At 48.8% G+C, this 26,035-nt stretch overlaps 1 protein-coding gene across 4 annotated transcripts; it reads left to right on the forward strand.

Annotated features, from left to right (window-relative positions):
• The first annotated feature begins 256 nt into the window (after nt 1-256).
• Arap3 (ArfGAP with RhoGAP domain, ankyrin repeat and PH domain 3) lies at nt 257-25,427 on the forward strand. Of its 4 annotated transcripts, none has more exons than XM_071612285.1 (33): nt 257-339; nt 1,965-2,505; nt 2,615-2,676; nt 2,787-2,898; nt 7,014-7,217; nt 7,359-7,428; nt 7,663-7,783; nt 7,874-8,058; nt 8,141-8,247; nt 8,493-8,692; nt 8,787-8,872; nt 9,017-9,199; nt 9,360-9,495; nt 10,122-10,238; nt 10,669-10,816; nt 10,905-11,007; nt 13,283-13,502; nt 14,170-14,233; nt 14,478-14,641; nt 17,230-17,442; nt 17,685-17,790; nt 18,850-18,997; nt 19,296-19,364; nt 20,434-20,508; nt 20,607-20,721; nt 22,182-22,310; nt 22,402-22,535; nt 22,765-22,847; nt 22,945-22,980; nt 23,121-23,184; nt 23,259-23,429; nt 23,656-23,694; nt 24,397-25,427. In XM_071612285.1, exons 2-33 carry the CDS (start codon nt 1,982-1,984, stop codon nt 24,880-24,882), a joined length of 4,674 nt encoding a protein of 1,557 aa, XP_071468386.1. In that variant the 5' UTR covers nt 257-339; nt 1,965-1,981; the 3' UTR covers nt 24,883-25,427. The 4 variants fall into 4 exon arrangements, with proteins under 4 accessions (XP_071468386.1, XP_071468387.1, XP_071468388.1 ...); XM_071612286.1 differs by having other exon boundaries at nt 23,292-23,429; XM_071612288.1 differs by having other exon boundaries at nt 278-339; nt 1,997-2,505.
• The last annotated feature ends 608 nt before the right edge of the window (nt 25,428-26,035 follow it).

A 26,035-nucleotide genomic window follows, 5' to 3' on the forward strand; every position in this document is an offset into this window, starting at 1 on the left:
GAAGAAGCAAAGACGCCCTCCGCAGCGCTCTTTCTTTCTCTGTCCCTCTCCCTAAGGCTGTCTCGGTCCCCCAACCGTGTTCTGGTCACTTTCTTGTTCTGCGAGAGGGCAGCGCGGGTCAGACCCGGAGATATCTGCGGCGGTTGGGTAAGGAGCCCAAACCATCTGAAGGGCCGCGCTTGCACAAGGAGTGGCGGGGGCCCGGCAAAGGGAACCGGCGGGGCGGGGCGGAGCCGGCCCGTCGGGGGAGGGCTGGGGGAGGCGGGGCGGGCGCGGAGGGACCCGGCGCCTCGGACAGCGCGGCGGGCACCGGGGAGCGGACGGCGGCCGCGCAGTGAGGTGAGGTCCCCCACGACCCCGGGTCCCTACTTCCCAGACTCCACCCCATCACCTCCTCCAGGACCGTCGTGGGCTCCCAGGGCCCCTCCGCGCCGGCGGCCTCCCCCTCTTCTCTCCCCTCCCTCTCCCCTTCCCCGCCACGACCTGCCCCTCCCTCTGGTTTCTAGGCCTCTGCCCCCTCCCTTCTTGCCCCCTCCCTCGGCGTAGCCAGCGCTGCCTGGCGCTGCCCGGTCCGCCCCCGCCACCTCTGTCCAGCCTGCACCTCCTGGCTCCCAGACCCGTGCCTTCGCCCGGCTTGAGTCACCGGGAAACTGGGCCCTGACTCAGGGCCAGAAGTTCAGCAACCTAGCCCTGGTTTGGGGATAGGGCCCGGCAGGCTGGAGGGAGGCAGAGGGAGGCCAGAACTGATGCTGGGATGGAGGGGGAGTCCTAGTTAGGATCTGATTAGAAAAGGGACAGGGAGAAAGCTGTGCAGGCAAAGGCGGAGACAGAAACCCAGGGTCAGAGGCCAGAGATGCAATAAGACCTGGTTAGAATTGAAGACCGTGGCAAAGACAAGTTTGATGACAGAGAGCAAAAAGAAGTGGGACAAGGGGAGGGACAAAGATAGATTTAGAGGCAGAGGTGGAGATGGAGTGATTGGGGACAGGGACAAGACAAAGGTAAAATTTAGGGGAGACAGAATCAGAGATTCAGGGAATAGACCAGGGTTAGGGTTGGGCTGCTCCTGTGGGACAGAGCTTTAGAGATCTGAGCCCAGTGATATGGGAAGAGGAAAGGCAGGCTCAGAAAAAGAGGCTTGGAGAAAAGGGTGTGGAGGGGGTCATTTCACACTGCTGAGTTCCTGCAGGCAGGGTGTCTGCGCACACACATGTGAACATGCCCTGGATGGGTGGAGAATGAAGAAGGCCCTGGACTACCCACTGGCCTTTGGTTTCTCATCTCTAGCCTGTTTCTCCACTCACCCCTATTCCCTAAGTGGCCTCTGCCCAGGCTGGGATCCCACACACTGGGACTGGTTAGGGCCCTCTGGGCAGCCTGACCAAGGCAGTCAGGATGTGGAGGCGGCCAGGCTAAAGGGACAGGAAGGAAGTCTGAAAAGAGACAATAGGTGGAAGGGGAGGAGGAACTGGGAACCACCAGGATTAGGATGTTGAGCCCAAACCTCAGGCTCTGGAAACCAGTGGGAGTGGGGACTGCACCTCCTTCCCTGTACCTAGCCTGTTTCTCTCCCCACATTATTCCACAGCTAGATCTGGCTACACTAATTTCCCCACCCCCTCTTGTTCCCTTGCTTACTCAGCTGAATCTATAGGAACAGGGGCAGAGGTGTGACCTAGGCCTGGGATCAGGGGCAGGCACTTGGGTGGGAGGGGGCTACACTAATACTGCTTCCTGTGAACCTGGGGCAAGACCTTTTCCTTTGCTGGACCTCACGTTCCTCCACTATATGTGGAGGGACTCTAATGTTCTGTGGTGGCTCTGCCTCCAGATTGCAGGCCTTTGGGCATTTTTCTTTTGAGGAAGACTAGAAGCTGGTACCCCCTGTCTAGGCCTCAGGCTTTGGGGCCGGGGTGGGGGGAATCTCAGCCTGAGCCCTCCCTTCACCCTCCCCCTCCCCCCAGCAATGGCCTGAGCCCCCATGGCTGCCCCTCAGGACCTGGACATCGCTGTGTGGTTGGCCACGGTGCATCTGGAGCAGTATGCAGACACGTTCCGGCAGCATGGCCTTGCTACAGCGGGTGCAGCCCAAGGCCTGGGCCACGAGGAGCTGAGGCAGTTGGGCATCAGCGCCACAGGGCACCGGAAACGAATCCTGCGCCTACTGCAGGCGGGCACTGCAGAGAGCTCTCTGGATCCCAAATTGGATAGTATCATGGAGCCATCCTCTAGCCCAGCCCCCCAAACCCAACCCCCAAAACCCGTGCCTAAGCCCAGGACAGTGTTTAGTGGGCTCAGTGGCCCTGCTACCACCCAGAGACCTGGACTGAGTCCACCTTTTTGGGGACCAGAAAGGTCTAAAATCTCAGAGTCCAACCCAAATTCTCCTCCTCTCCCTACCTGCTCCTCTGAGCAGCCTTCAACTCTGAATACCATGGAGATGATGCCCAATGCCATCTACTTTGGCCTGGATGTAAGAGGCAGTGCACAGACAGCTCAGGACATGTAAGTGGAGTTGGCTACCTAGGAATCTGATGCTGAGAGAAGGGGAGCAGGGCATGAAGATGGTCCTTCCTCCTCAGTCCCTTGATAAGCAACAGGCCTTTCTCCTCAGGACTCCAGACAGCTCTCAGACAGCTGCCCCCATCCCTGCCCTCAGGCCCACAACAGGCACAGGTAGGTGGGTTTTCCTGGGCTCAGGGGAGAGGGGTAATGCCCCTCTGGACCTCAGATACTCCCACCTGATCTCTTCTCCCCTCTCTTTACCCTTCTCCTCACCCCATCAGTGCACATTATGGATCCTGGTTGTCTGTACTATGGTGTCCAGCCTGTGGGGGTCCCAGGTGCTTCCGACAGAAGAGAGGGCAGAGGTGTCTGTCAGGACAGGCCTGAACACAGGTGAGTACTCAGAACAGTGGGAGGATAGGGGAAGCTTGAGGAGCAGTTGAACTAGCAGTGGTCATGTGTCCATTTATTCATCAAATGTGTATTGAGTGTCCACTGTGTGCCAGGCAGGTAGTCAAGATACAGGATGAACTTAGCAGACCTTATGAATCAATGGGGTAAACAAGAAATAAAAGAAGTAGGCAAATAGATACATCATTAAAAATTAGAAGAAGCACTTTTTCTTCTTTTATTCAGAAAATGTTTGTTGTACAACTGTTATTACATGCTAGATGTAGACACTTGGGATAGATCAATGTACACAGAAATCCCTGTCCTTGTCCTGGAAATAGTCAATTAATAAATGTAAGTTATGTAGTATATTAAATGGTGTAAGTGCCGTGAAAAAAAAAATAGAGCAGGGTAAGAGGACTGAGGAGCAATGTGAGGAGACTTCAGTGTTTCATTAAGAGTCATTGAAGGAGGGGCTGGGGTTGTGGCTCAGTGGCAGAATGCTTGCCTAGTATGTGTGAGGCACTGGGTTTGATCCTCAGTACTACATATAAATAAATAAACAAAATAATGGTTCATCAACAACTAAAAAAAAAAAAGGGTCATTGAAGGTGGATATGGTGACACCCATCTGTAATCCCAGGAGGGATTCAGGAGGTTGAGGCAGGAAGATCGAAGGTCTGAGGCCAGCCTCAACAGTTTAGCATGACCCTAAGCAACTTAGCAAGATGCTAAGGATGTGTCTCAGGAGTAAAGTATTTCTAAGTTCAATCCCCAGTACAAAAAAAAAAAAAAAAAAAATGGAGTGTCAAGAAGACATAAACTGGGCCTCTAACAACAGTGACTCTGGAAGCTGAGGCAGGAGGATCACAAATTTGAGTTCTACCTGGGCAACTTAGTGAAAGTCTGTCTCAACATAAAAAAATAAAAAGGGGCCGGGGATGTAGCTCAGTGGTAGCACATTCCTGGTTCAATCCCTAGTTCTGGGGTAGTGGCAGGGAGAAGACATTTGAGCAAAAGCTCGAAGGAGCTGAGGAGTTAGCCATAAAGATTTCGGGGAGGGGGGAGGGGCTGGGGTTGTGGCTCAGTGGGAGAGTGCTCGCCTAGTATGCATGAGGCACTGGGTTTGCTCCTCAGCACCACATAAAAATAAAATAAAGATGTTGTGTCCACATAAAACTAAAAAAAAAAAAAAAAAAAAAAAAAAGATTTCTGGGGGAAGAGTGTCCCAAGCAGGATAGACGATTCAAGTAGTGCATGTGCCTGGGTGAGGCTGTCAGCATGCCTGGGGCTGATGGGCCAGGCTAGGAAGAGTGAGATGAGATGTTAGAGAGGTAAAGGGGCCCCACAGGGTAGGACCTTGTAGGGACTTTCACTTTTACTCTAAGTGAAATGGGAAGCTATTGGAGAGGTTCTGACTTACATTTTATTTTATTGTTTTGCGGCACTGGGGATTAAACCCAGGTGCTCAAGCATGCTAGGCAAGGACTCTACCATTGAGCTACACCCTCAGCATTTTGGCTTACATTTTAAAAGGATCCCTCTGGGTGATGTGTTGGGAATGATATGTAGAGGGCAAAAGCAGCAGAGAGACCAGTTAGGGGGTTATTGCAGTTAGGTGGGTGAGAGATCTCAGAGTAGCGATGGTAATAGAGATGATAAGAAGTGGCTATATTTTCAGGGCAAACTGTCAAATTTACTTGGGCTCTGAAAAGGAAATAGTAGTCAAGAATGACTTTGAAGGCTTCAGTCTGAGTCTGTGCTGTCCTGTTGGTGACCACTAACCACACATGATCACTGAGCATTTGAAATGTGGCTTGTCAGTATTGTGAAGTATTGTAAGTATGAAACACTCTCCAGATTTCAAAGACTTAGAACAAAAAGGAAAAGAAAAGAAAAATACAGTAAATATAACAGATAAAGATATAAGTGATCTTAGTCATTTTTATTTTGATTGCATTCTAAAATGTTACTGTTTTGGATATATTGGATTAAATAAAATATACTACTAAAACAATACCTGTTTCTTTAAATTTTTTTTTATGTTGCCACTAGAAATTTTAAAATTACATATTAGGTCACATTCTGTTGGTTAGCATTGTTCTGAGCAAATAAAAGTTCACGGAGTTGCCATGGTCTGAGACAAGGAAGAATGTACTTAAAGCAGATGGAAGGAGGGGAGTAGACAGGAGTCATTTTGGACATGTTAAATTTGAGGTGTGTGTTATATATCAAAGAAGAGATGACAAATAGATCATTGGGTATACAAATATAGAGGTTGGGAGAGAGATATGAGCTGGGGATTTTAATTTGGGAGTTCTCAGCATTTGGATGGGTGTGTATGGGTGGGTATGCACAGAGGCAGACCAAGAACAGAGCCCTGGTGCCCCGCCTCCATATCAAGAGGTCTGAGAGAGGAATCAGCAAAACAGACAGAAAAGAAATGGTTAGTGAAGGAGAAAGAAAAGGAGAATATGGTGTCATAGGAGCCAAGTGAAGAAAGTGCCCTAGGAGGAAGAGAGGCCAACTGTGTCATATACTCCTGAGAAGTCTGCTGCTAAGATATTATGGAGGACTGACCTCTGGAGTTGGCCATGTGTTGGTCATTGCAGACCTCCTCGAGGGCAGTCTTGGAGTGGTGGAGGTGAAAAGCCTGATCAGAGTGGGTTTAAAAGAGAATGGAAGGATGGGGTTGTAACTCAGTGGTAGAGTGTTTACCTAGCACATGTGAGGCTCTGGGTTCAATCCTCAGCACCACCTAAGATAAATAAATAAAATAAAGGTATTATATCCATCTTCACCTAAAAATATTTAAAAGAGAGAGACAGAATGGAAGCAGAAGAGTTAAAAACGTGTAGACAACCTTGTTGAGTTTTTCTGCAAAGAAGAGCAGAGAGCTGGAACAACTGTGAGTAGTGGAAGTGGAGTTAGGCAAAGGGTTTTTCGTAGGCTGGAATGTTGTGTATAAGTGAATAAGAATGATCTGGTAGAGGAGAAACAAGCCATGCGGAGAGGGAGTCTGGAGCCATGTCTGTGTAGGTGGGAGGAGTAGGATCACGTGCACAGAGGAGGGTCTGGCTCTAGATGGGGCACTTGTGATAGTCACCAAAGGAATAAATGCATGACATTGGGTAAATGTGGACTGGGAGTCTGGAGGGATTCTCATATGATTGCTTCAGTTTCTCAGAATAGGAAACAGATAGTGGTTCTTGACCCTAGCTATTTCATAGCCTGGGGAACTTTTAAAATTGCAAATGCCAGGGCCCCACCCCCGAGATTCAAATTTAAATGTCTGTTATGAAGCCCATACAGATATTTTTAAGATTACCAAGTGACTTTGTGCTATTGAGGTTGAGAACCACTGGAATAATAAAGGACTTCTCTTGGGTGGTTAAGGAAGGCCTTTCTGAGCATATGAGGTTAAAAAAAAAAAAGACCTGAAGGATGAAGAAAAGAAGCTTTATGGAAGCATGGAAGGAAGTGTGTTCTAGGCAGAGGGAGCAGCACATGCAAGGGCAGTGCAAGATGAGGTCAGGGAGCAGACTTGTGTAAGTCCTTGCTGCCTGTGGCAAAGAATTTAGGTTTAGCCTAAGTGCAAATGGGACATTATTGAAGGGTTTAATGTAGGGAGTGAAATGACCTCATTTATAATTTTTAAACGAGAACTAGTGGCTGTAGGAGAATGGATTGTGGGAGTGAAGGCAAGAATGAAAGCAGGTGACCAAATAGGCAATTTACATCACCCCAGTGAGAGTTGGTGGATCCTTGTTTAGGAAGAGAAAGTCAGGAACATTTTAAGAAAGAACCAATAGGACATGTGCATTAGCTATGGACCTCCATGGTAGGAAGCCATCTATCAGTCTTTCCCCAGTTTTTCACCCCAGTAATACTAATGCAGAGGAGAATAACTAAAATTTTCTTAGTAAAAATTCCAAGTGTGCTTAGGGAAGAAACTCCATGCTAATTTTTTAGGTTCCTAGCTTCCCTATCCCCTGTTTGAAAAATAGATCTAGTACCTGCAAGGTATTCTACTAGGTGCTATGGGTAGGGATGGAGAACTTAGAAGGAGGGTATCCACGAGTCTAACGTGTGTCCTTCTCTCTTCTGGCCCCCACAAGGCTCAGCAGACAGGATCTGGAGGCACGGGAAGATGCTGGCTATGCCAGCCTTGAGCTACCTGGGGATTCTGCCCTCTCACTACCCACCCTGGACACAGAGGAGACCAATGATGACCTCATTTCACCCTACGCCAGCTTTTCCTCCACTTCAGACCGCCCCACACCCCTGCTCAGTGGCTGGCTAGACAAGCTCTCGCCTCAGGGGTGGGGCTGCTGGGAAGGGAAGGAGGAGAAGGGAAATAGGGAGGTGGGGGGAGCAAGTCCCAAGTGCTGCCAAATTCTGTAATCCCCCACCCCATGTATCCCCAAACACTCACTGATCTTGGCCTCTCATTCTTTTTTTAGAAACTATGTCTTCCAGAGACGCTTTGTGCAGTTCAACGGGAGAAGTCTGATGTACTTTGGCAGTGACAAGGTGGGGGACCGGAGGTGCTATTAAGGAGACTAAAGAGAGGGAGAAGGGAGCCGCGAGGTTCAGGGTTGAAAGCTCATTGTGGGGAGATGGTCACCATCTGCCTGATGACAGCCATTAAGGTAGCGGCTTAGCAGCTATAACCATTGCTTATGGATTGAGTGGTCAGCACTGGGCCTAGGGGTCAGTATACATGGTTCAGTTCCTGTCCCCATGAATCATTGGCTTTCTCTCCAGGACCCTTTTCCCAAGGGTGTGATCCCTCTGACTGCCATTGAGATGACTCGCAGCAGCAAGGACAACAAGTTCCAGGTCATCACTGGACAGAGAGTGTTTGTGTTCCGCACAGAGAGTGAGGGTGAGGGCCAGGGTCTGCTGGGCCCGGATGGGAAGGGGGAGGCTATATGAGCATAACACCCATTGATCTGCTTCCCTGTTCCCCCACCAGCTCAGCGGGACATGTGGTGCTCTACACTGCAATCCTGTCTGAAGGAGCAGCGCCTCTTGGGCCACCCCAGGCCCCCTCACCCACCCCGACCCCTCCGCACTGGCATGCTAGAGCTTCGTGGATACAAGGCCAAGGTGTTTGCTGCCTTGAGCCCTGGAGAGCTGGCATTGTACAAGAGTGAGCAGGTAAAGAGGGCTGTATGGGTGCTCAGGAGCCTGGCCCGACTTGGTCTGGCCACTCACAGTGCCCACCCTCTGGCTCTACCAGTCCTTCTCTCTGGGCATTGGGATCTGCTTCATTGAACTACAAGGATGCAGTGTCCGGGAAACTAAGAGTCGAAGCTTTGATCTGCTCACACCCCACCGCTGCTTCAGGTGGGGCCTGAACTGGTGGGAGGCAGGCTAGGGGACTTTTATGGGGAGGCACAAGGGTACAGAGGACTGGGGGCCTCTATAGAACACTAGTGGATATGTACTGATGGAGTCAAGTGGGCAAGATCAAGACATCAGGAGGGTCTGGGCTGGCCCAGATGTGGCCTGTGGCAGCTCCTACAGGAATGGCCACTGGGATGGGACATGGGGGGAGGTCCATGCCCACGGACTGGCTGTCCACCCCTCAGCTTCACAGCCGAGTCTGGGGGGGCTCGGCAGAGCTGGGCGGCCGCTCTGCAGGAAGCAGTAACCGAGACCCTGTCTGACTACGAGGTGGCTGAGAAGATCTGGTCAAATCGGGCAAACCGGCATTGTGCAGACTGCAGGGCGTCCCGCCCCGACTGGGCTGCTGTCAACCTGGGGGTGGTCATCTGCAAGCAATGTGCAGGTGAGGGCTGCAGCCTCCAGCCCAGATGGGGAGAGGGAGGAGAGCTGGGGCTGGACGCAGGTACCCAAGCCACATGCCCCCCACACCTTAACAGGCCAGCACCGGGCCCTGGGGTCCGGGATCTCCAAGGTACAAAGCCTGAAGCTGGACACAAGTGTGTGGAGTAATGAGATTGTGCAGGTGAGGTCTGTGAAGGGAGAAGTGGGGAGGCATGGAACGAGAGCATCCAAAAGAAAACACTTGGACCCAGTTTGGGGACAGGCATGGGATATCTGAGAACTCTTGAGTTCTGGTCACTTGCCTTTGCCTGTTGTCATCTTACAGTTGTTCATTGTTCTGGGAAATGATCGTGCCAACCGCTTCTGGGCAGGGACATTACCCCCAGGTGAGGGGTTGCATCCAGATTCAGCCCCTGGCCCTCGGGGAGAGTTCATTTCCCGAAAGTACCGGCTAGGTCTCTTCCGAAAGCCTCACCCTCAGTATCCAGACCATAGCCAGCTTCTGCAGGTAGGAGGGACAGGTTGGGGATGATGGAAGGCAGAGGAAGTAGTGTCTGAGTTGGATTGTTCTGACTTGGGTGGTGGAGACTGTTTTTTGGTGATCAGAGGACTGTCTCTGGGGCTCTCAGGTTGGGTTTGGGGCTGACAGAGGTGTTTTCCTCCTGTAGGCACTGTGTTCAGCTGTGGCAGGACCCAATCTGCTGAAGAACATGACTCAGCTCCTCTGCGTTGAGGCCCCTGATGGGGAGGAGCCCTGGTCCCCCTCAGCCCTTGATGGCGGCTTGTCTGGCCTTCTACCCCCAGGTGATCACCCTACCCCTAGTACCTCCTTTTTCTCTCCCTAGGAATTCTCAGCCCCAACCTGTGATGTGGTTCTTCAGGAGACCCCAATCACCCCATCATCCAATCAATCACAATGGCAGTTTCCCAACCTCTCAGACCCTCCAGGTCCTGTTTCCTGGGCTCTTGAGATGTCTGATGAGACCTGAGGTCATGCTCCCTGGTGGGTTGGGATGTGCCAGGTACTAGTGCCAGTCCCCTCCTGACAGGGTCAACCCATAGATCAGGTCTCATCTCCCTGGGGACAGTGATCACTAAAGGAGTGGTCAGCTTAGTGATGCTGATCTCCATTGGTCAGGCCAAATGGGTCAAGATACAGAATGGCCCATGCTCTGAGGTCCCCACCCAGGAACTGACTGCCTGGTTGACTGGCTGGTGGACATGGCATTGGGCTAGAGGCCTCCCTGTCTCCTTACTCTCTGCCACCTTCTTCAATCTGGGCAGTGAAGAATCCAGCCCTCTTTGGCTCCACTTGGCCATGCTGCCAGTGGAGTTGGGTCTTGTGGTCTTCTCTCGTTGGATCCTTTCCCCAAGGAGGGTCAGGCCATTGCATTGCACTAGCCTGACCTGATCACCCTTTCTTCTTGCAGACCCCTGCCCTGGTGTATACAATGAGGTGGTGGTGCCTGCCACCTATAGCAGCTTCCTGTACTGTGGCCCCATCAGCAACAAGCCTGGGCCTCCTCCTTCTCGCAGGGGCCGTGATGGTGAGATGAGGATGGGAGATGACAGGCACAGAAAGTGGGATAGGCATGAGCGTACCTGAGAAGGAAAGGGAAGACAGAGCTGGGATGGGGAGGTGGAGTGGGCTGGGGTGCTGGAGCTGAAAGACACCCCATGCCAGGTGGTAGCTCTGGGTGATAGTTAAGAGCCTCTGCTCTGAGTTCTGACTGTCTGGGTCAAATCCCAGCCCTGGTACTTCCTACCTATGTGACTTGGAGAAGCGATTCAAACTGAACCTTAGTTTCCCCATCTGCAAACAGGACTGAATAAAATACCTTATAAGATTATTGTGAAGATTATGTAGAATCATACATAGACAGAAACCTTGGCAGAGTATAAATATCTGGTAAATGGAAACTATTGACAGTGGGGGCAGAGGTCTGCTGTCCCCTTGACCATTTCTCTCCCACTTAGCTCCTTCCCGCCTGTGGTGTGTGCTGGGAGCAGCTTTGGAAATGTTTGCATCTGAAAGCAGTCCTGAACCCCTCAGCCTTATCCAGCCCCAGGATGTTATATGTCTGGGTATCAATCCCCCACCTACTGACCCCGGTGACCTTGAGAGGTAATAGCTTCCTGTGCTCTTCCCAGTCTCCAGCCTGATAGCCATTCCTTGGCCCCCATTCTCCACCCTGACCTCATCATCTCTGCAGGTTCCCCTTTTCCTTTGAGCTCATCCTCACGGGGGGGAGGATCCAGCATTTTGGTACAGATGGAGCTGACAGTCTGGAGGCCTGGACCAGTGCAGTGGGCAAGGTGAGGTAACGGAGACCCCTCCCACACTCATCATTCCTTCATCCCCGCCCTTCCCCCATCCTGTCCGCTTGTATTCCTATAGCCGCTCTAACCACTTCCACTAATAAACAGCTGAAGTTGAATGAGCACTTATACTGTGCCAGGCCCTGTGTTAAACCCTGTCCATTTGATATCTCATTTAATATCCACAGCAGCCCTCAGAGGGAAGCACTATTAATATTTTACACCTAAAGAAACTACATCTTAGAGGTTATGAAGTCACTTGGTCAAAATTACAGAGCTAGGAAGCAGCTGAGCACAGGAAAAAACTTCAAGACTCTGAGTCCAGAGTTCATGCCCCAGACTTCACTGTGCCATAGCCTCTGCTCACAGTTAAGCTGCCACTGGACTCCTGATGCCCACCCTTTGTTCCCCTTCTCCCGGGTCTCCAACAGCTCAGTGGCAAAGCTACTTTCACATGTTTCAGCTTCTCTGCGGGAATTGAACCCAGGGGTGCTTAACCACTAAGCTACATCCCCAGCCCTTTTTATGTTTTATTTAGAGACAGTGTCTCACTAAGTTGCTTAGGGCCTCACTAAATTGATGAGGCTGGCTTTGAACTCATGATCCTCCAGCCTCAGCCTCTCGAGCTGCTGGGATTACAGGTGTGTGCTACTGCCAGGCTCAGGGTCTCCATTTCTAGACAAGGCAGTATCTCCATCCCAGACCCTGTTCCTGGAATTAAAAATTCAGGCCCTAGAGTCAGAGTCAGACATCCTGGGATTGGAGTTCTACAACTCTCAGCCTTGGGAGCTTTTCCTTGTCTGTGGAGTGGGTGTAAAAGACTTACCCCCTGGGGATGAGGATTAAGTGACATGTGAGGCCCACACATAGCAAGCTCTCCATATGTGGGTGTTGAAATAATAATAATGGTGGTGGTGATGATGATGATGATGATGACGACAATCTCTCCCGTCCTAAAACAGCTTTTCCTTAAGCTCTGCCCCACCTTCAACTTTTCACCCCGGCGCCCTCCTTCCCTTCCTGACAACTTCTCAGAAAGTTGTATGCAGCCTGCAATTCCTCCTTAATCCCTCACAGTTGTGTTCCTCCCTGCAGACTCTCCCAACTGCTACCCTGAAGGTCACTCCTCATGTCCAGAGTCCAGGGGCTGCCTTCTGACCTTCTTAGGTCACCTCTGCAGTGGTTGACACTTCTCAGTAGGAAATTTTCACCTTAGCTTCTGACCCCTGCTCTCCCTGTCCTTTAACTCACACTAACAAACTGTCTCCACAGCCTTTCAGGGCTCTGCCATGACCCTCCTAGCCAGGTTGGTCACCTCTTATATCACCTGTATTTACCAAGTCTATCTTTCTTTTTTTTTTTTTTTTTTTTTTTTGTGGTTGGGGATGGAACTCAGTACTAGACAAGTGCTTTACCACGGACCCATGTTCTAGCCCAAGCTCATCCTTTAAGGCAGTGGTGTGAGGACTGTGTCACATGCAAGTCCCCTGTTTGTTTCAGTTCATGACAGGATATGCACAGAACTTGAAAGAAAGCATTTCAAATCTCTTATAGCAGTTTGGCAGAGTAATTTTGTATGTTGAATCTTACTATACAAGTTTTAAGTTTAAAGGGCTTGTACGTCCTTGTTTTTTTTTTAATTTCATCTTTTTTAAAAAACATTTTTTTCAGTTGTAGATGGACACAATGCCTTTATTTTATTTTTATGTGGTGCTGAGGATCGAACCCAGTGCCTCCCACATGCCAGGTGAGCACTCTACCACTGAGCTACACCCCCAGCCCAAATTTCAGCTTTTTAGCAATTCATTTTTGTTGTTTTTAACAAAGGTATTGGATAGTGACGAATTGGAACTAGAAAGAAAGGAAAGGAAAAGAAACCCCCTGATCCTTTACCAAAGGTAGTATGAGAAGCATTGCTTTGAGGTGGACCTCAAACTTCCTCCATGAAGTCTCTCCCTAGCACCCTAAGGTGGTGGGATTTCCCAGGGTATCACGATCCTTCACTCGGAACATTTTGGCCACCTATTCGTTCTTACCCCCACACCCCAGTTAAGGCCATAAGGCTGCCACATAGGCATCTTCTCTCTGTAGGCTGCAGCAAGTTAAGCTGAATTTCTTTCCTATCTATCTCTTGTCTCCTCCTTGGCTCTCTCCTGTACTCTCTCCCACCATGTTTCCTTCTGCTTTCTCTTCATTCTTTCTCTGCTTTTCTCACCTGCTCACTCTGTTTCTCTCCCCCACCCTCTTCTCTCCTGTCTTCCTACCTCTGCAGTGGTTCTCCCCGCTGAGCTGTCACCAGCTACTGGGCCCAGGATTGCTGCGGCTGGGCCGCCTGTGGCTGCGGTCCCCCTCCCATACAGCCCTGGCCTCTGGCCTCTGGCTGTCAGGGTTCGGCCTCCTTCGTGGTGACCACCTCTTCCTGTGTCCAGCACCAGGCCCTGGTCCCCCAGCCCCTGAGGACATGGTGCATTTACGGCGGCTGCAGGAGATAAGTGAGCAGGGATGGGAACAGGGCTGAAGGGTGGCTTTGGAGGTAGGTGGGAGTGGACATTTTTAATTTTGGGATCCTATGGGAAACAATAGAATGTCATAACTTTAGGCATAAGCTCTGAAGGGAAACTGCCCAGATTTAGACTCTACCTTACCACTATGTACCAGTGGACAAGTTACCTAACTTCTCCATGATTTTATTTTCTCATCTTTAAAATGGGCACAATAATAAGGCCTTCCTCAGAGGGTTCCAATGAGGCAATGCATGTAAGCACTTATCACAGAGTCTGATTGGAGGCAACTTACAAGTACTCAAGAAGTGTTGTTGTTATTATTTGGAATCACTTGCTGGTTGGGAACTGGGAGAGGGAACTGAGTACCCTCACTGCTGTCCTTCCTTCTAAAGTAGGAACAGAGTAAGACAATATTTTAGGCTTTGGAGACCTAGATTTGAGCTCAGCTTTACCATTTTATAGCAAGTAATTTGAGGCAAATTGCTTAACTGCTCTGAGCTGTAATATAACACCTGTAGCATGACAATATAGTATGTATCTCATAGGATTTAGTGGAGTATAGTTTGTAAGGTTCCTAGCCTGGTGCCTATATATCTGAAATACTTAATAATTATCACTATGCTGAAAACTATGATGACAATGATTCTCCTTGTAGGTGTGGTCTCTGCAGCGGATACCCCAGACAAAAAGGAGCATTTGGTCCTGGTGGAGACAGGAAGGTAAATGTTCCGCCTGCCTTTGATTGTGTCCCCTGCTTGACTCTCTGGAGCCCAGCCCACTGTCTCCAGCGTAGCCTACTGGACCTCTGCCAGCTTCTTCAGAGTTGCTTCCCCAGTTCAGGGACCATCTAGGTTGAGTGTTGCTGCCCTCTGCTGGTATCTGGGAAGTCAGGTCCCTGTGCTTCTGAGCCTCTCAGTCAGAGGACTCTAGAGCTGGCTCTAACTCAGACTTCTTGGGTCTCAGGACCCTCTATCTGCAGGGGGAAGGCCGGCTGGACTTCTCAGCATGGAATGCAGCCATTGGGGGCGCTGCTGGCGGGGGTGGCACAGGGCTGCAGGAGCAGCAGATGAGCCGGGGTGACATTCCCATCATTGTGGATGCCTGCATCAGTTTTGTCACCCAGCATGGTAAATGGGCACTGGTTGAACCTGAGCCAGTGGGGGGGGGGGGTGGGCGCGGTAGGCAGAGAACAGCCACAGAGTTGGGGATCACCTGAAAGAGCTTTGCCTCCAAATATTGCAACCTGGCACCAATGGGCCGCATGACTCTTGGCTGGCTGCTTTGCTTTTCTGAGTCTTAGTTCCCTCATCTGTAAGATGGAAGTAGCTGCCCTGCTTTTCCAGGATAGTATGACAGTGGGATGATGCGCATCAAGCATGGAATGCAGGGCCTGGCAGGTAGTAAGTGTTCCGAGGTGGGGCGTGGGCAGGGGGGTAAGAGCAGCCCTGGAAATGGGACCGAGAATGTAGAGCCATGGGGAACAGAGGGGGGCAGCCACGAGGCTGTGCCAAGCTGTGCAGGCAGCAAAATCCCTGAAGGTCTCAGCAGAATTATCCTGGGTGAAAGATTTTCTAGGCAAAAAATGCCAGCTATACCTAGTGCTCTCCGGAACTCTTTGTGAGTTTTGGGCCTCTATTTTGTTCTCCAGCTGAAGCAAGGATCAAATAGAATCTATCTCTCCTATCTCTTTAGGAGAGAGGAATTTTGAGAAGAAAATTTCAAGAAAAGTAAGGAAGGTACAAAGCCCTGGGTTCAATCCCCAGCATCAAAAAATAAGATAAATAAAATATAAGAAAGGGCAGTAAAGGAAAACAAGAAAAAGAGAAGGCATCTCTATGATTCTAAAAAGAGTTGTACTTACCAGTCACGAACAATGGATAGTCAGTGGCTGATGACATTCTCCATACCTGGGCAGTAGGAGTAGGAGTTCAGTGGCTTCCCCGATGCAATCTGGCTAGACCCCCATCCTCTTCTCAGCCTCCTTTTATTCAAAGAAGGAATTCAGTCTGAGTCACTGTGAGAAGACCTCAGAGAAGGTGTGTGGTCACACCCTCCCCTTCAAGGTTCTTGTACCACTGTGTTCTTTCCATAGTGTTTGTTGAGCTGTAATGTGCCACACGATGGGGATATGGCAGTGGACAGGGAAGACCCTAGCAAGTTCCTAGACTAGTAGGACAGACAAGTAATAAGAAAACAAATATATCAGGTGTGGTGGAGCATGCCTATAGCCACAGCAATTCAGGAGGCTGCAGTGGGAGGATTCTAAGTTTCAAGACCACTCTCACATCTTAGCAAGAATTTCAGCAACTTAGTGAGACCCTGTCTCAAAAAAAAAAAAAATGGACTGGGGATGGGGCTCAGTGGTAAAGCACCCCTAGGTTCAATCCCCATTACCAAAAAGAAAGAAAGTAAACAAGTATAATCAGTTCTCATTTGCAGTTATGTTCTATAAGGCCACTGCAAACACTTAATTAGTGTAGTACTGAATTATTGCCCCAAGGGAGGTATAGGTTTAGGTTCCTCTGAACTTCTGGTCTCAACATTTTCATCAACCAATCAATTGAAACCTTGTTCTATGTGTTTTTTTGTTTAAAGATACCTTATTTAATACATCTGGTTGATTTATTAACACTGAACTTGAGGCCGACAGCAGCATAACTCATACCTGAATGAAGTTTATCTAATACACATGAATGTTTCCTGTAAGGCACATCACAGCATTCTTTCTTTGAAACACTAGACAGCATTTCAGCATTATACTTGGGGCCATTTTAACAATGAAATCACTAACAAAAAGCACGAAAAATGTGAAAAATGTGACTCTGAATAAACCATGAAAAGAACGTTTGTTTATAGTCTGAGACCTTAGCTAGGAACATGTGCATTGACAGGGTTTGAATTTCCACTTGGTATGCATTCATAAATGACCACAAAAACACCAGAAGTATGGATGACCCTCCGTATCTGTGGATTCTGCATCAATGTACACAACCGACTAAAGATAAAATAATTGGGGAAAACAAACTGAGTCTGTACTGAATGTGTAAACTTTTTTTTCTTGTCATTTTTCTGTAAGATAGATAGCATAACAATTATTTACATAGCATTTTCATATTAAGTGTTATAAGTAATCTAGAGATGATTTCATGTATACAGGTTGATGTATATAAATTATATGCAAATACTACACCATTTTATATAGAAGACTTGAGCATTCGTAGATTTTTTTTGTGTAGTGCTGGAGATTGAATCAGGGCCTTGTTTATGTGAGGCAAGCACTTGACCAACTGAGCTATATCCCCAGCCCAAGCATCTGTGGATTTTGTGGGGGATGCTGGAATCAATCCTCCATGGATACAGAGGGGCAACTTACTGATTTTAGGGTTACAAATGAATTTTAGTGAGGAGAGAAATGCTCAAATACAGAATCTAAGGATAATGCAGATTAACTATAATGTGATTTCAGAGTACTATTTAAAAATAAAAGTGGTGAGAGAAAGAGAGTGATGGGGATGAGCCTGATTGCCAAGGTCAGGGAAGGATTTTCTGAGGATAAAGACTCCAGTAGGAAGCTGAGAATCCAGACCACAGATGCACAGATTTCCTCCTCCTTGACCCCCCCCAACAATCTCATAACATGTAGTGGGGCACAGATGGGATGCTGGGTGGGTGGTGGCATGTCTTTGCATATGACGAATCTGCTGACTGTTTTCAGGGCTCAGGCTGGAAGGTGTATATAGGAAGGGGGGCGCTCGGGCCCGCAGCCTGCGCCTCCTGGCCGAGTTCCGGAGGGATGCCCGGTCAGTGAAGCTCCGACCAGGGGAACATTTTGTGGAGGATGTCACGGACACACTCAAACGATTCTTTCGTGAGCTTGATGACCCTGTGACCTCTGCTCGATTGCTGCCTCGCTGGAGGGAAGCTGCTGGTACTACCAAGATCCCTAAGAACAAAGACTCCACCAGGATCTCCAACCTCCCCCATCAGAATCCTTGAGACTCTCTGGTGGGATGGGGCAGCCGGCCCCACAACACTCCCCCACTGGAGGGTCATCCAGAAGATTTGGCTCAGGGGAGGTCGTTTGGGTTTGTCTCCATAAAATCTCCCTACACTCCAGCCTCTAATCTCTCTTCCTAAATCCTCTCCAACCCTCCTCCATTCCATCCCCAGAACTGCCTCAGAAGAATCAGCGCTTGGAGAAATACAAAGAAGTGATTGGCTGTTTGCCTCGGGTCAACCGCCGCACACTGGCCACCCTCATTGGACATCTCTATCGGTCAGTATGGCCAGGCCTTCTGCAGGATCCCTCCCTGACCTTTGTAACCTCAACCCAACTCTGCAATTTCATTTATTAACTCATTTGACAAACAGTTGTTAAGGGAAGGTGTTGGAGCATTAAGGTTCAAAGAATGAATTTGGGGTCAGGCAGACGTAGGCTTTATCTGGCTCCCATCCTTCTAGTTGTGTGACTTTGGGTGAATTATTTGTTTTCTCTGAGCTTCAGTTTCCTCATTTCTGTAAAGAAGATGATTTAATGACTAGTATCCATCTCATAGGCTATGTGAGAGTTAAATGAGATAGTTCATGTGAAATTCTTAGTATAGTTTTTGGCATCTAGTAAGCTTTTAGAAATGGATAGCAATTAATATTATTTTGTTTTATTAATCAAAATCATATAGATATAAAAATTACAGAGATGAATAAGATATAGATCTACCTTTACCATCTGTTGTGGGGTGAATCCCTGGCTATGTTGTACTGAGGGTTATTCAGCATTGAATAGATTGGCCAACTACAGGTCCATTGCCAAAATCCAGCCCATTGCCTGACTTTCTAAATAAAGTTTTGTATGTTAAGCATAAAACCACACCCATTCATTTATATATTTTCTATGGCTCTCTTTGCACTACAACAGCAGAGTTGAGGAGTTACAACAGAGACTTATGGCTTAAGAGCCTAAAATATGTACTGTCTGCTCTTTACATAAAGTGTTTGTTGCCAGGTACAGTGGCACACTTCTGTAATCCCAGCAATTCAGGAGGCTGAGGCAGGAGGATCACATATTTGAGGTCAGCCTTGGCAACTTAGCAAGACCTGTCTCAAAATAAAAAGGACTAGGGATATAATTCAGTAGTAAAGTGCCCTGGGTTCAATCATCCATGCTTTAACTGTCTCTCCCCAGACTGTGAGCTCCTTGAAGCCAGTAACTGCTATGTCTCAAGAGCTTAGGCCAAGGTCTAGCATAGAATAGGGCTCAATGTTTGCCCAATGAATAGATGAATTGGTGAAGGGGTGCACGAGCTGTGTTCCTCATGACCCTGGCACTCCTCTGCAGGGTGCAGAAGTGTGCAGCTCTAAACCAGATGTGCACGCGGAACCTGGCCCTGCTGTTTGCACCTAGTGTGTTCCAGACAGATGGGCGGGGTGAACACGAGGTGCGGGTGCTGCAGGAGCTCATCGATGGCTACATCTCTGTCTTTGATGTAAGGCTTCCTGATCCCTGTCCTACAAGCTTTCTCCCTTGCTATGTCAGGACCAGAGACTCCATCCTGCCCACCTCAACAAACCCTATCCCAGCCTTCTGGTGCCCCTCCGCCTTGTGAATCACCTCCCAGAGCTCTGCACCTCTTTCTCCCATAATATTCTCAACATCCCCACCCCAATGGTTCTTGGCTCCTTAGGCCTTCAACCCTCTTATTCAGGTCCCCCTTGGCTTTGGGGTTTGTCTTGCTTTTCTCCTTTCCCAGCATCCCCCACACTAAAGTTTTGGTTCTTTTACAGATTGATTCTGACCAGGTAGCTCAGATTGACTTGGAGGTCAGTCTTATCACCACCTGGAAGGATGTGCAGGTAACTTGCCCTGACCTTCGACAACTAAGTGGGGCAGAAGGGGACATCAAGATAGGAAGGTGACCTACCCAGTTGAGGAAGTTTCCTTTTAGCCTGTTCTTCTGCATACAGGCCCTCAGTTTCTTTGGAAAACCCAAAGAGGGGAGTACTTTGGACAGTAGATTTGCTTAGGGTTTGCTCCACTTATCGCACCATGAGGATTCTTGGTGGAATGGTAGCAGCAGTACCTTACTTCTAAATGTAGATCCAAGGAAGAGTTCATAAAGTCAAAAAGTCAGACTAAGCAGTGAGAATAATAAATACATAGTAAACAACAGTTAAGAATTTTTATATTCCAAGTACTTTTAATTTCATTGTAGCATCACACAACTCTATGAAGTAGGTAGTCTCATTCTTCCAAGTAAAGAACTCATGCACAACAATAGGTGTGGTGGCACATGCCTGTAATCCCAGTCTCTCAGAAGGCTGAGAAGGAGGGTGCACTGGGTTCAATCCCCAATATTGCAGATAGATTAAAAAAAAAAAGAATTGAGTCTCATAGAGGTACTTGGTACTTGTTCAAGGTCACACTGTAGTGAGCAGCAGAGCTGGAATGCAGGCAGTCTGATTCCTCTCAATCACTGTGCAACATTGCCTTCAGTAGCACTGTATACAGCTAAAAATGTGGCTTCCCTACTCTTTTTGGGGGAGGGTTGGGGGACCTGGGATGAAATCCAGAAGCTCTTAACCACTAAGCCACATCCCCAGCCTTTTATTTTATCTTTTTGTATTTTGTTTAGAGATAGGGTTTCACTGAGTTGCTTAGGGCCTTGCTAAGTTGCTGAGGCTAGCTTTGAACTTGTGATCCTCCTAACTCAGCCTCCTAAGCTGCTAGGATTGCAGGTGCGGGCCACTGCACCCAGATTTCCCACTTCTTTTACGGGCCCGAGCAACACTGGGTGTTAGGGTTGAGGGACCTCTGTGGGAGGAGGTGAATATGAGGCAACATGAGGAATTTTCTGACTTTGGTGTTTTTGCACCCTCTCGCCTCCTCCTGACCTATCGTGTTTTCCTTTACCCCTCCCCTCAGCTGTCCCAGGCAGGAGACCTCATCATGGAGGTTTATATAGAGCAGCAGCTCCCAGACAACTGTGTCACCCTGAAGGTCAGTCCTGAAGGGAATGGGTGGGAGATGAGAGGATGGTGGTAAGCAAGGGCAACAGCTTGATCAGCATGGTTTCTCTGTTCTTGCCTGGATCCTAGGTGTCCCCAACACTGACTGCTGAGGAGCTGACTAATCAGGTACTGGAGATGCGAGGGACAGCAGCAGGGACAGACTTGTGGGTGACATTTGAGATTCTCGAGCATGGAGAGCTTGGTGAGTATGACTGCGTGTGTGTGTGTGTGTGTGTGTGTGTGGGTGCGGGCATGTGTGATCATGTGGTTAAGGTCATTAATGACTTCTGTGTTACCAAATACAACAGACACTGTACTCATCTGCTCACTCTGTGAGAAGACATTTAACACAGTTGACCCACTCCCTCTTTCTCAGTACTTGTCTCTTGCTTTAGTGAACTCCATAAGCTCTTGGTTTCCCTTCTACCTCAAAGGAGACTTCTCTTCCCCCTTTTGCCTAGACTACAAGTGTTAGAAGGACACAAAGCTGGACCCTGGGCTCTTTCTTCTTTTCTTTCTACGTCTCTCTTTGGATAAACTCCCATGGCTTTACTTGCCATTAATAAGCTGATTTTTATCTCTGGCCCAGACCTCTCTTCTGACCCCCGACTCACATATCCAATGGCCTACTTGACACTTCCACTTCTTGCAAGCATATCAAATTTAAATTGTCTAATACTGAACTAGATTCATAGCTCCCTCCCCTAACAAAAAGTTCAAGCTATTTTCTGGTTGTTTTTTTCCCAACTTAGTAAGTAGCACCACAGTTCACCCAGTTATTAAGGCCAGAAACCCAGGAATCCTCTGAGACTCTTCCCTTTCCTTCATCTTCACATGCAGCCCACCAAATAGTCCTGTAGATTCCATTTGAATCAGTCACTTCTCTCCATCTCCACCATCCTAGTTGTAATCACCATTATTTTTCTCCCTCCCAATATAATCACTAAAATGTATGGCCCCAGAAAGGGAGTAGTTAGACAGGGTTCCATTCTTACCTACAATCCATTTTCTGCACAGCAGCCAAATGAGCAATTCAAGCATAAATCAGATTATGTCATTCTCCTGATGAAACCTTCCAATGGTTTCTCACTGAACTTGAATAAAATTCAAAGTCCCTATCATGACCCACAGCCCTGAATGTCTGTCCCCTGCTTATTTACCAGACTTCATCTCACATTACCATCCTCTTATCTGTCCTCTTTGCTGTTTAGTTCCCCAAATATATATTTCCTGACTGAGGGCCCTTGTTCTTACGACATGGTCTTAGCATGGTTTGCTCTTCCCAATCCTTTAGCTCGCTCATTTTCAAATGCAACTCCTGAAAGGCCTTGTCTGACTACCTTATCTCCATTGCTGCCCTGTTAACCCTCCCTCAGCTTATTGTTTCTTTCAAAGCATTTTTTTTTTTTGTTCTGCAATTATTTGGCTTGCCTACTTGTTTATTACTAGGCTGTGGCTTTGTGAGGGCAGGCATGTGTAGCATGCTCACAAATGTATCCCAGGGCCAGCACAGTGCCTGGCAAGGTATTGAGGCTAAAACCCATGTCTGTGGCTGAATAGTTGAATAGGTGAATGAATGAATGACTGGTGGGAGATGAGTTGAGGGTTCTAGGCTTTGGATGGATATTCCGATTAATACCTGTCCCCCCTATGCTCCTTCAGAGAGGCCACTGCACCCCAAGGAAAAGGTCCTAGAGCAGGCCCTGCAATGGTGCCAGCTCCCAGAACCCTGCTCAGCCTCCCTGCTCCTAAGAAAAGTTCCCCTGGCCCAGGCTGGCTGCCTCTTCACGGGTGAGCCTCCTTCCTCAACTCTTCCTAAGCCCAGCATTCTCTAGGTCTCTTCCCCAGAACTGTCCACTCAGCATAGCCCATCTGTGCCCAGGTGTCCGGCGTGAGACCCCCCGGGTGGGGCTGTTGCGTTGTCGTGAGGAGCCACCCCGTTTACTGGGAAGTCGCTTCCAGGAAAGGTTCTTTCTGCTGCGTGGACGCTACTTGCTACTGCTCAAGGAGAAGAAGGTGAGGCCTGGGACTAGAGGGGTGGGATGCTGAGTGGCCATGTAGCCGGAGCCGAAACTATACTAATTCTCTAATTCTTCAGCCCATATTCTCACCAGACTCTTTTGCTTCCCCAATGACTTCTCTGACCCTGTGATCATATGCCCCAATGTTTCCATGACCTCTTGACCTCACTAATCATGACCTTCTCCTCATGTCTCAACTTTACTCACTCTGTTCATATTCTCAGAGCTCTAAACCAGAACGGGAATGGCCTCTAGAAGGTGCCAAGGTCTACCTGGGAATCCGTAAGAAGTTAAAGCCTCCAACACTGTGAGTTTTCTTCCCCAGCCCACACTTCTAAGGCCTTACTGCCATCACCCCGCTGGCTTTAATGGTCACCCAATCACTGGTCTCCTTTGCCTCCCAGGTGGGGCTTCACATTGATACTGGAGAAGATGCACCTGTGAGTACCTCCTGGCCTGGCTTCTCCTCTGGCCCAGCCCTGCATCCTGTCCCCTTTCCTCCTCCTTTCCTTCCACCATTCCTCCAAACCTACAGCTATGAATCTTTCTCTCTTCTAAAATCCACTCTAATCACCCACAGTTACTTGGCCTGCACTGATGAGGATGAAATGTGGGATTGGACCACAAGCATCCTTAAAGCCCAGGTGAGGGGAAGGAAAAGGCTGAGGGCTGGTTCTGTGTCCCCTGGACCCCCTAATACCTCGCAATACCTCCCAAGTCCACCAGTGTCAACTGCTCATCCTCTCACCAGCATGATGACCAGCAGCCAGTGGTCTTACGACGCCGTTCCTCTTCTGACCTTGCCCGTCAGAAGTTTGGCACTATGCCCTTGCTGCCCATCCGTGGGGATGACAGTGGTGCCACCCTCCTCTCTGCCAATCAGACTCTGGTGAGACTGCCTCCTCCATCCTGCCTAACCCCCACCTGATCCCTGCCCTTACCCTTGTCACACCGCAGGAAAAGGGGTGTGCCTGCCAGTCCAGTGCCCCTCTCTGTTCACTGTGACCATCTACTCTACCTTCTCTGTGCCCCTACTCCCCACTTCCACCTCCTGTTGCCAGGCCTCACTGTGTCTCTGTGTCTCTCCCTCCCCTCACCCCCCCACCTGTGCCCAGAGGCGACTACACAACCGGAGGACCCTGTCCATGTTCTTTGTGAGTACTGTGCCTGCTCCAGCTATGTGCCTGCCAGCCCTGTGTTTCTCTGTGTTACTGGAACCCCTGGGTGTTTTATGTGTCTGATCGGATGCAGATTATCAGGGTGTGTGTGGGTGTGGCAGAGAGCCAGCAAGCCAGCATGAACGAGGAAAATGAGGGATGGTAAGATGTCATGAGGAAAGGAGAAGGTAGTCATAGAATCTGAGAACTAGAAGGAGAGTGGTTAAGTGAATGCACTTTAGAGACAGACCTGAATTCAAGCCCCGCCTCTAGCATTTCTTCACTGTGTGATTCTGGGCAACTTAACCCCTCTACAGCTCAGTTCACTCTTCTGCTGTGTAAGCCACTGCACAAGGTTGTTCTGAAATCATAAATATCAAGTATTTAGCAACATCTGGCCCCAAGGGCTCAATAATGTTACTGATTAATAATCCAACAACACAGCTGAGTGTGGTGGCTCATGCCTGTGATCCCAACCACCCAGGAGGCTGAGACAAGAGGATCACAAGTTCAAGGCTAGCCTGGGAAACTTAGGAAGACCATGTCTCAAAATAAAAATAAAAAGGGTTGGGGGTGTGGCTCAGTGGTAGAGCACCTGTCTAGTACACTCAAGGTCCTGAATTCAATTCCCAGTAACACACACACACATCTAGTAACTCTAACTCTGTGCCTTCTCCCTGCTGCTCCATTCCCATACAGCCGATGAAGTCATCCACAGGGTCTGTGGAAGAGCAAGAAGAGCTAGAGGAGCCTGTGTATGAGGAGCCAGTGTACGAAGAGGTAGGGGACTTCCCTGAGCTCACTAAGGATACTTCTACTTCTTTCTCTACCACACGGGAGTGGACAGCCAAGCCAGAGATCCCCTTCACCAGCCAGAAGTCCTTTGATCAACCCCTTCTTTCCAAGACAAGCACCCTGGGCCAAGAGGAGAGGCCACCGGATCCCCCTCCAGGGCCCCCATCCAAGAACAGTCCCCAGGCACGGGGATCCCTGGAGGAGCAGCTGCTTCAGGAGCTCAGCAGCCTCATCCTGAGGAAGGGAGAGACCACTGCATGCCCAGGAAGCACTTCCCAATCATCCAGTCCCCAATCACTCAGCCCCACTAGCCTTGCAATACAGATATCCAGCTTCCCCACCCAGTCCTCCTGCACTTCCAGTTCACCCTCCAGCCAGCCCCTCACATGATCCTCAGAAAAGCATCTGAGGGGATAGGTACCCAGTGGAGGACCTAGGCTCTTACCTTGGTAGATACTTCTGGGAACTTTCTCTACTCTGAATGGAAAGACTCTAGAACCCAGTGCACTGGAATGGAGGGCCCTAGAGAACGTGTGTCTCAGGGAAGATCAAGGCCCCATCCTTGGCCTCAGCCTGTTTATCTGTACCATGAAGTTACTGAAACAAGGAGAGCAGTGAACAACAAACTGTTTTTTGGAGCTGTAAGCTCCATGTATTTTTCCTCAACAAGGGTAGCTCCTGCTTTATATATTTGATAGGTAGAGGTTCTGTGAGAGATTTGGGATAAAAGAATGGCTTTACTGGATTAAAGAAAAAAAAAAAAAAACAGGTTTGGAAGCCAGAGGCCTGGATGATGTCCAAGTCTATTCTATTCCACTTCCTACATTCTGGGACTACTCTGAAGCCCTGGAGTGGGGAAATTGATTGGGGTTGGGAGCTGGGGCAAAGGGGAGCCAAGAAAGGATGGGTCACTATTAATAAATCTTGGAACCAAATGGCTGAAAGAATGATCTTTTATTCATTCATTCAACAACTATGTATTGAGCACCTAATTGGTTCCAGTTCTGGGAATATAGTATGGACAAAACAAATAGGGTCCCTGCTCTTATGAAGCCTCCACTGTAGAGGGAAAACAGAAAGTGCACAAACAAATATGTGGACAAGTAAGTTTAGTTCTGTGAAGAAAATAAACCAAATGAAGACCTTGAGAGAGAGTGTGAAGGTAGCCTTTGCACTGAGTGGATGGGGAATGAAGGCCTCTGTGAGGAGCTGAAACAATGGTAAGAGGCCAGATAAGTAGAGTGCTGCAAGAAGGAGCTTTGGAAAGGGCAAACAGCACTTTCAGTGAGCAGAGACATGACCTGGTGTGAAGGACAGCAAGGATGCTGGAGGACAGTGAGTGGGTAGCAGGAAGAGAACGCCAGCGGAAGTGGGAAAAATGAGCAGGGGCCCAATCATTATAGCTTTGTAGGCCATGGATTCTATTTGGATTTCAGGCATTTGGATTTTGTTTTGAAGCAACTGTGAATTAAGCAAGAAAAGGATGAGATTTTCTCTCTCCACTTTAGAAAAAAAAAAAAAAAAGTCAACCACTGGCTGCTGT

Source organism: Marmota flaviventris, chromosome 5 (assembly GCF_047511675.1).
Source record: "Marmota flaviventris isolate mMarFla1 chromosome 5, mMarFla1.hap1, whole genome shotgun sequence".
NCBI classification, from domain to species: Eukaryota; Metazoa; Chordata; class Mammalia; order Rodentia; family Sciuridae; genus Marmota; species Marmota flaviventris.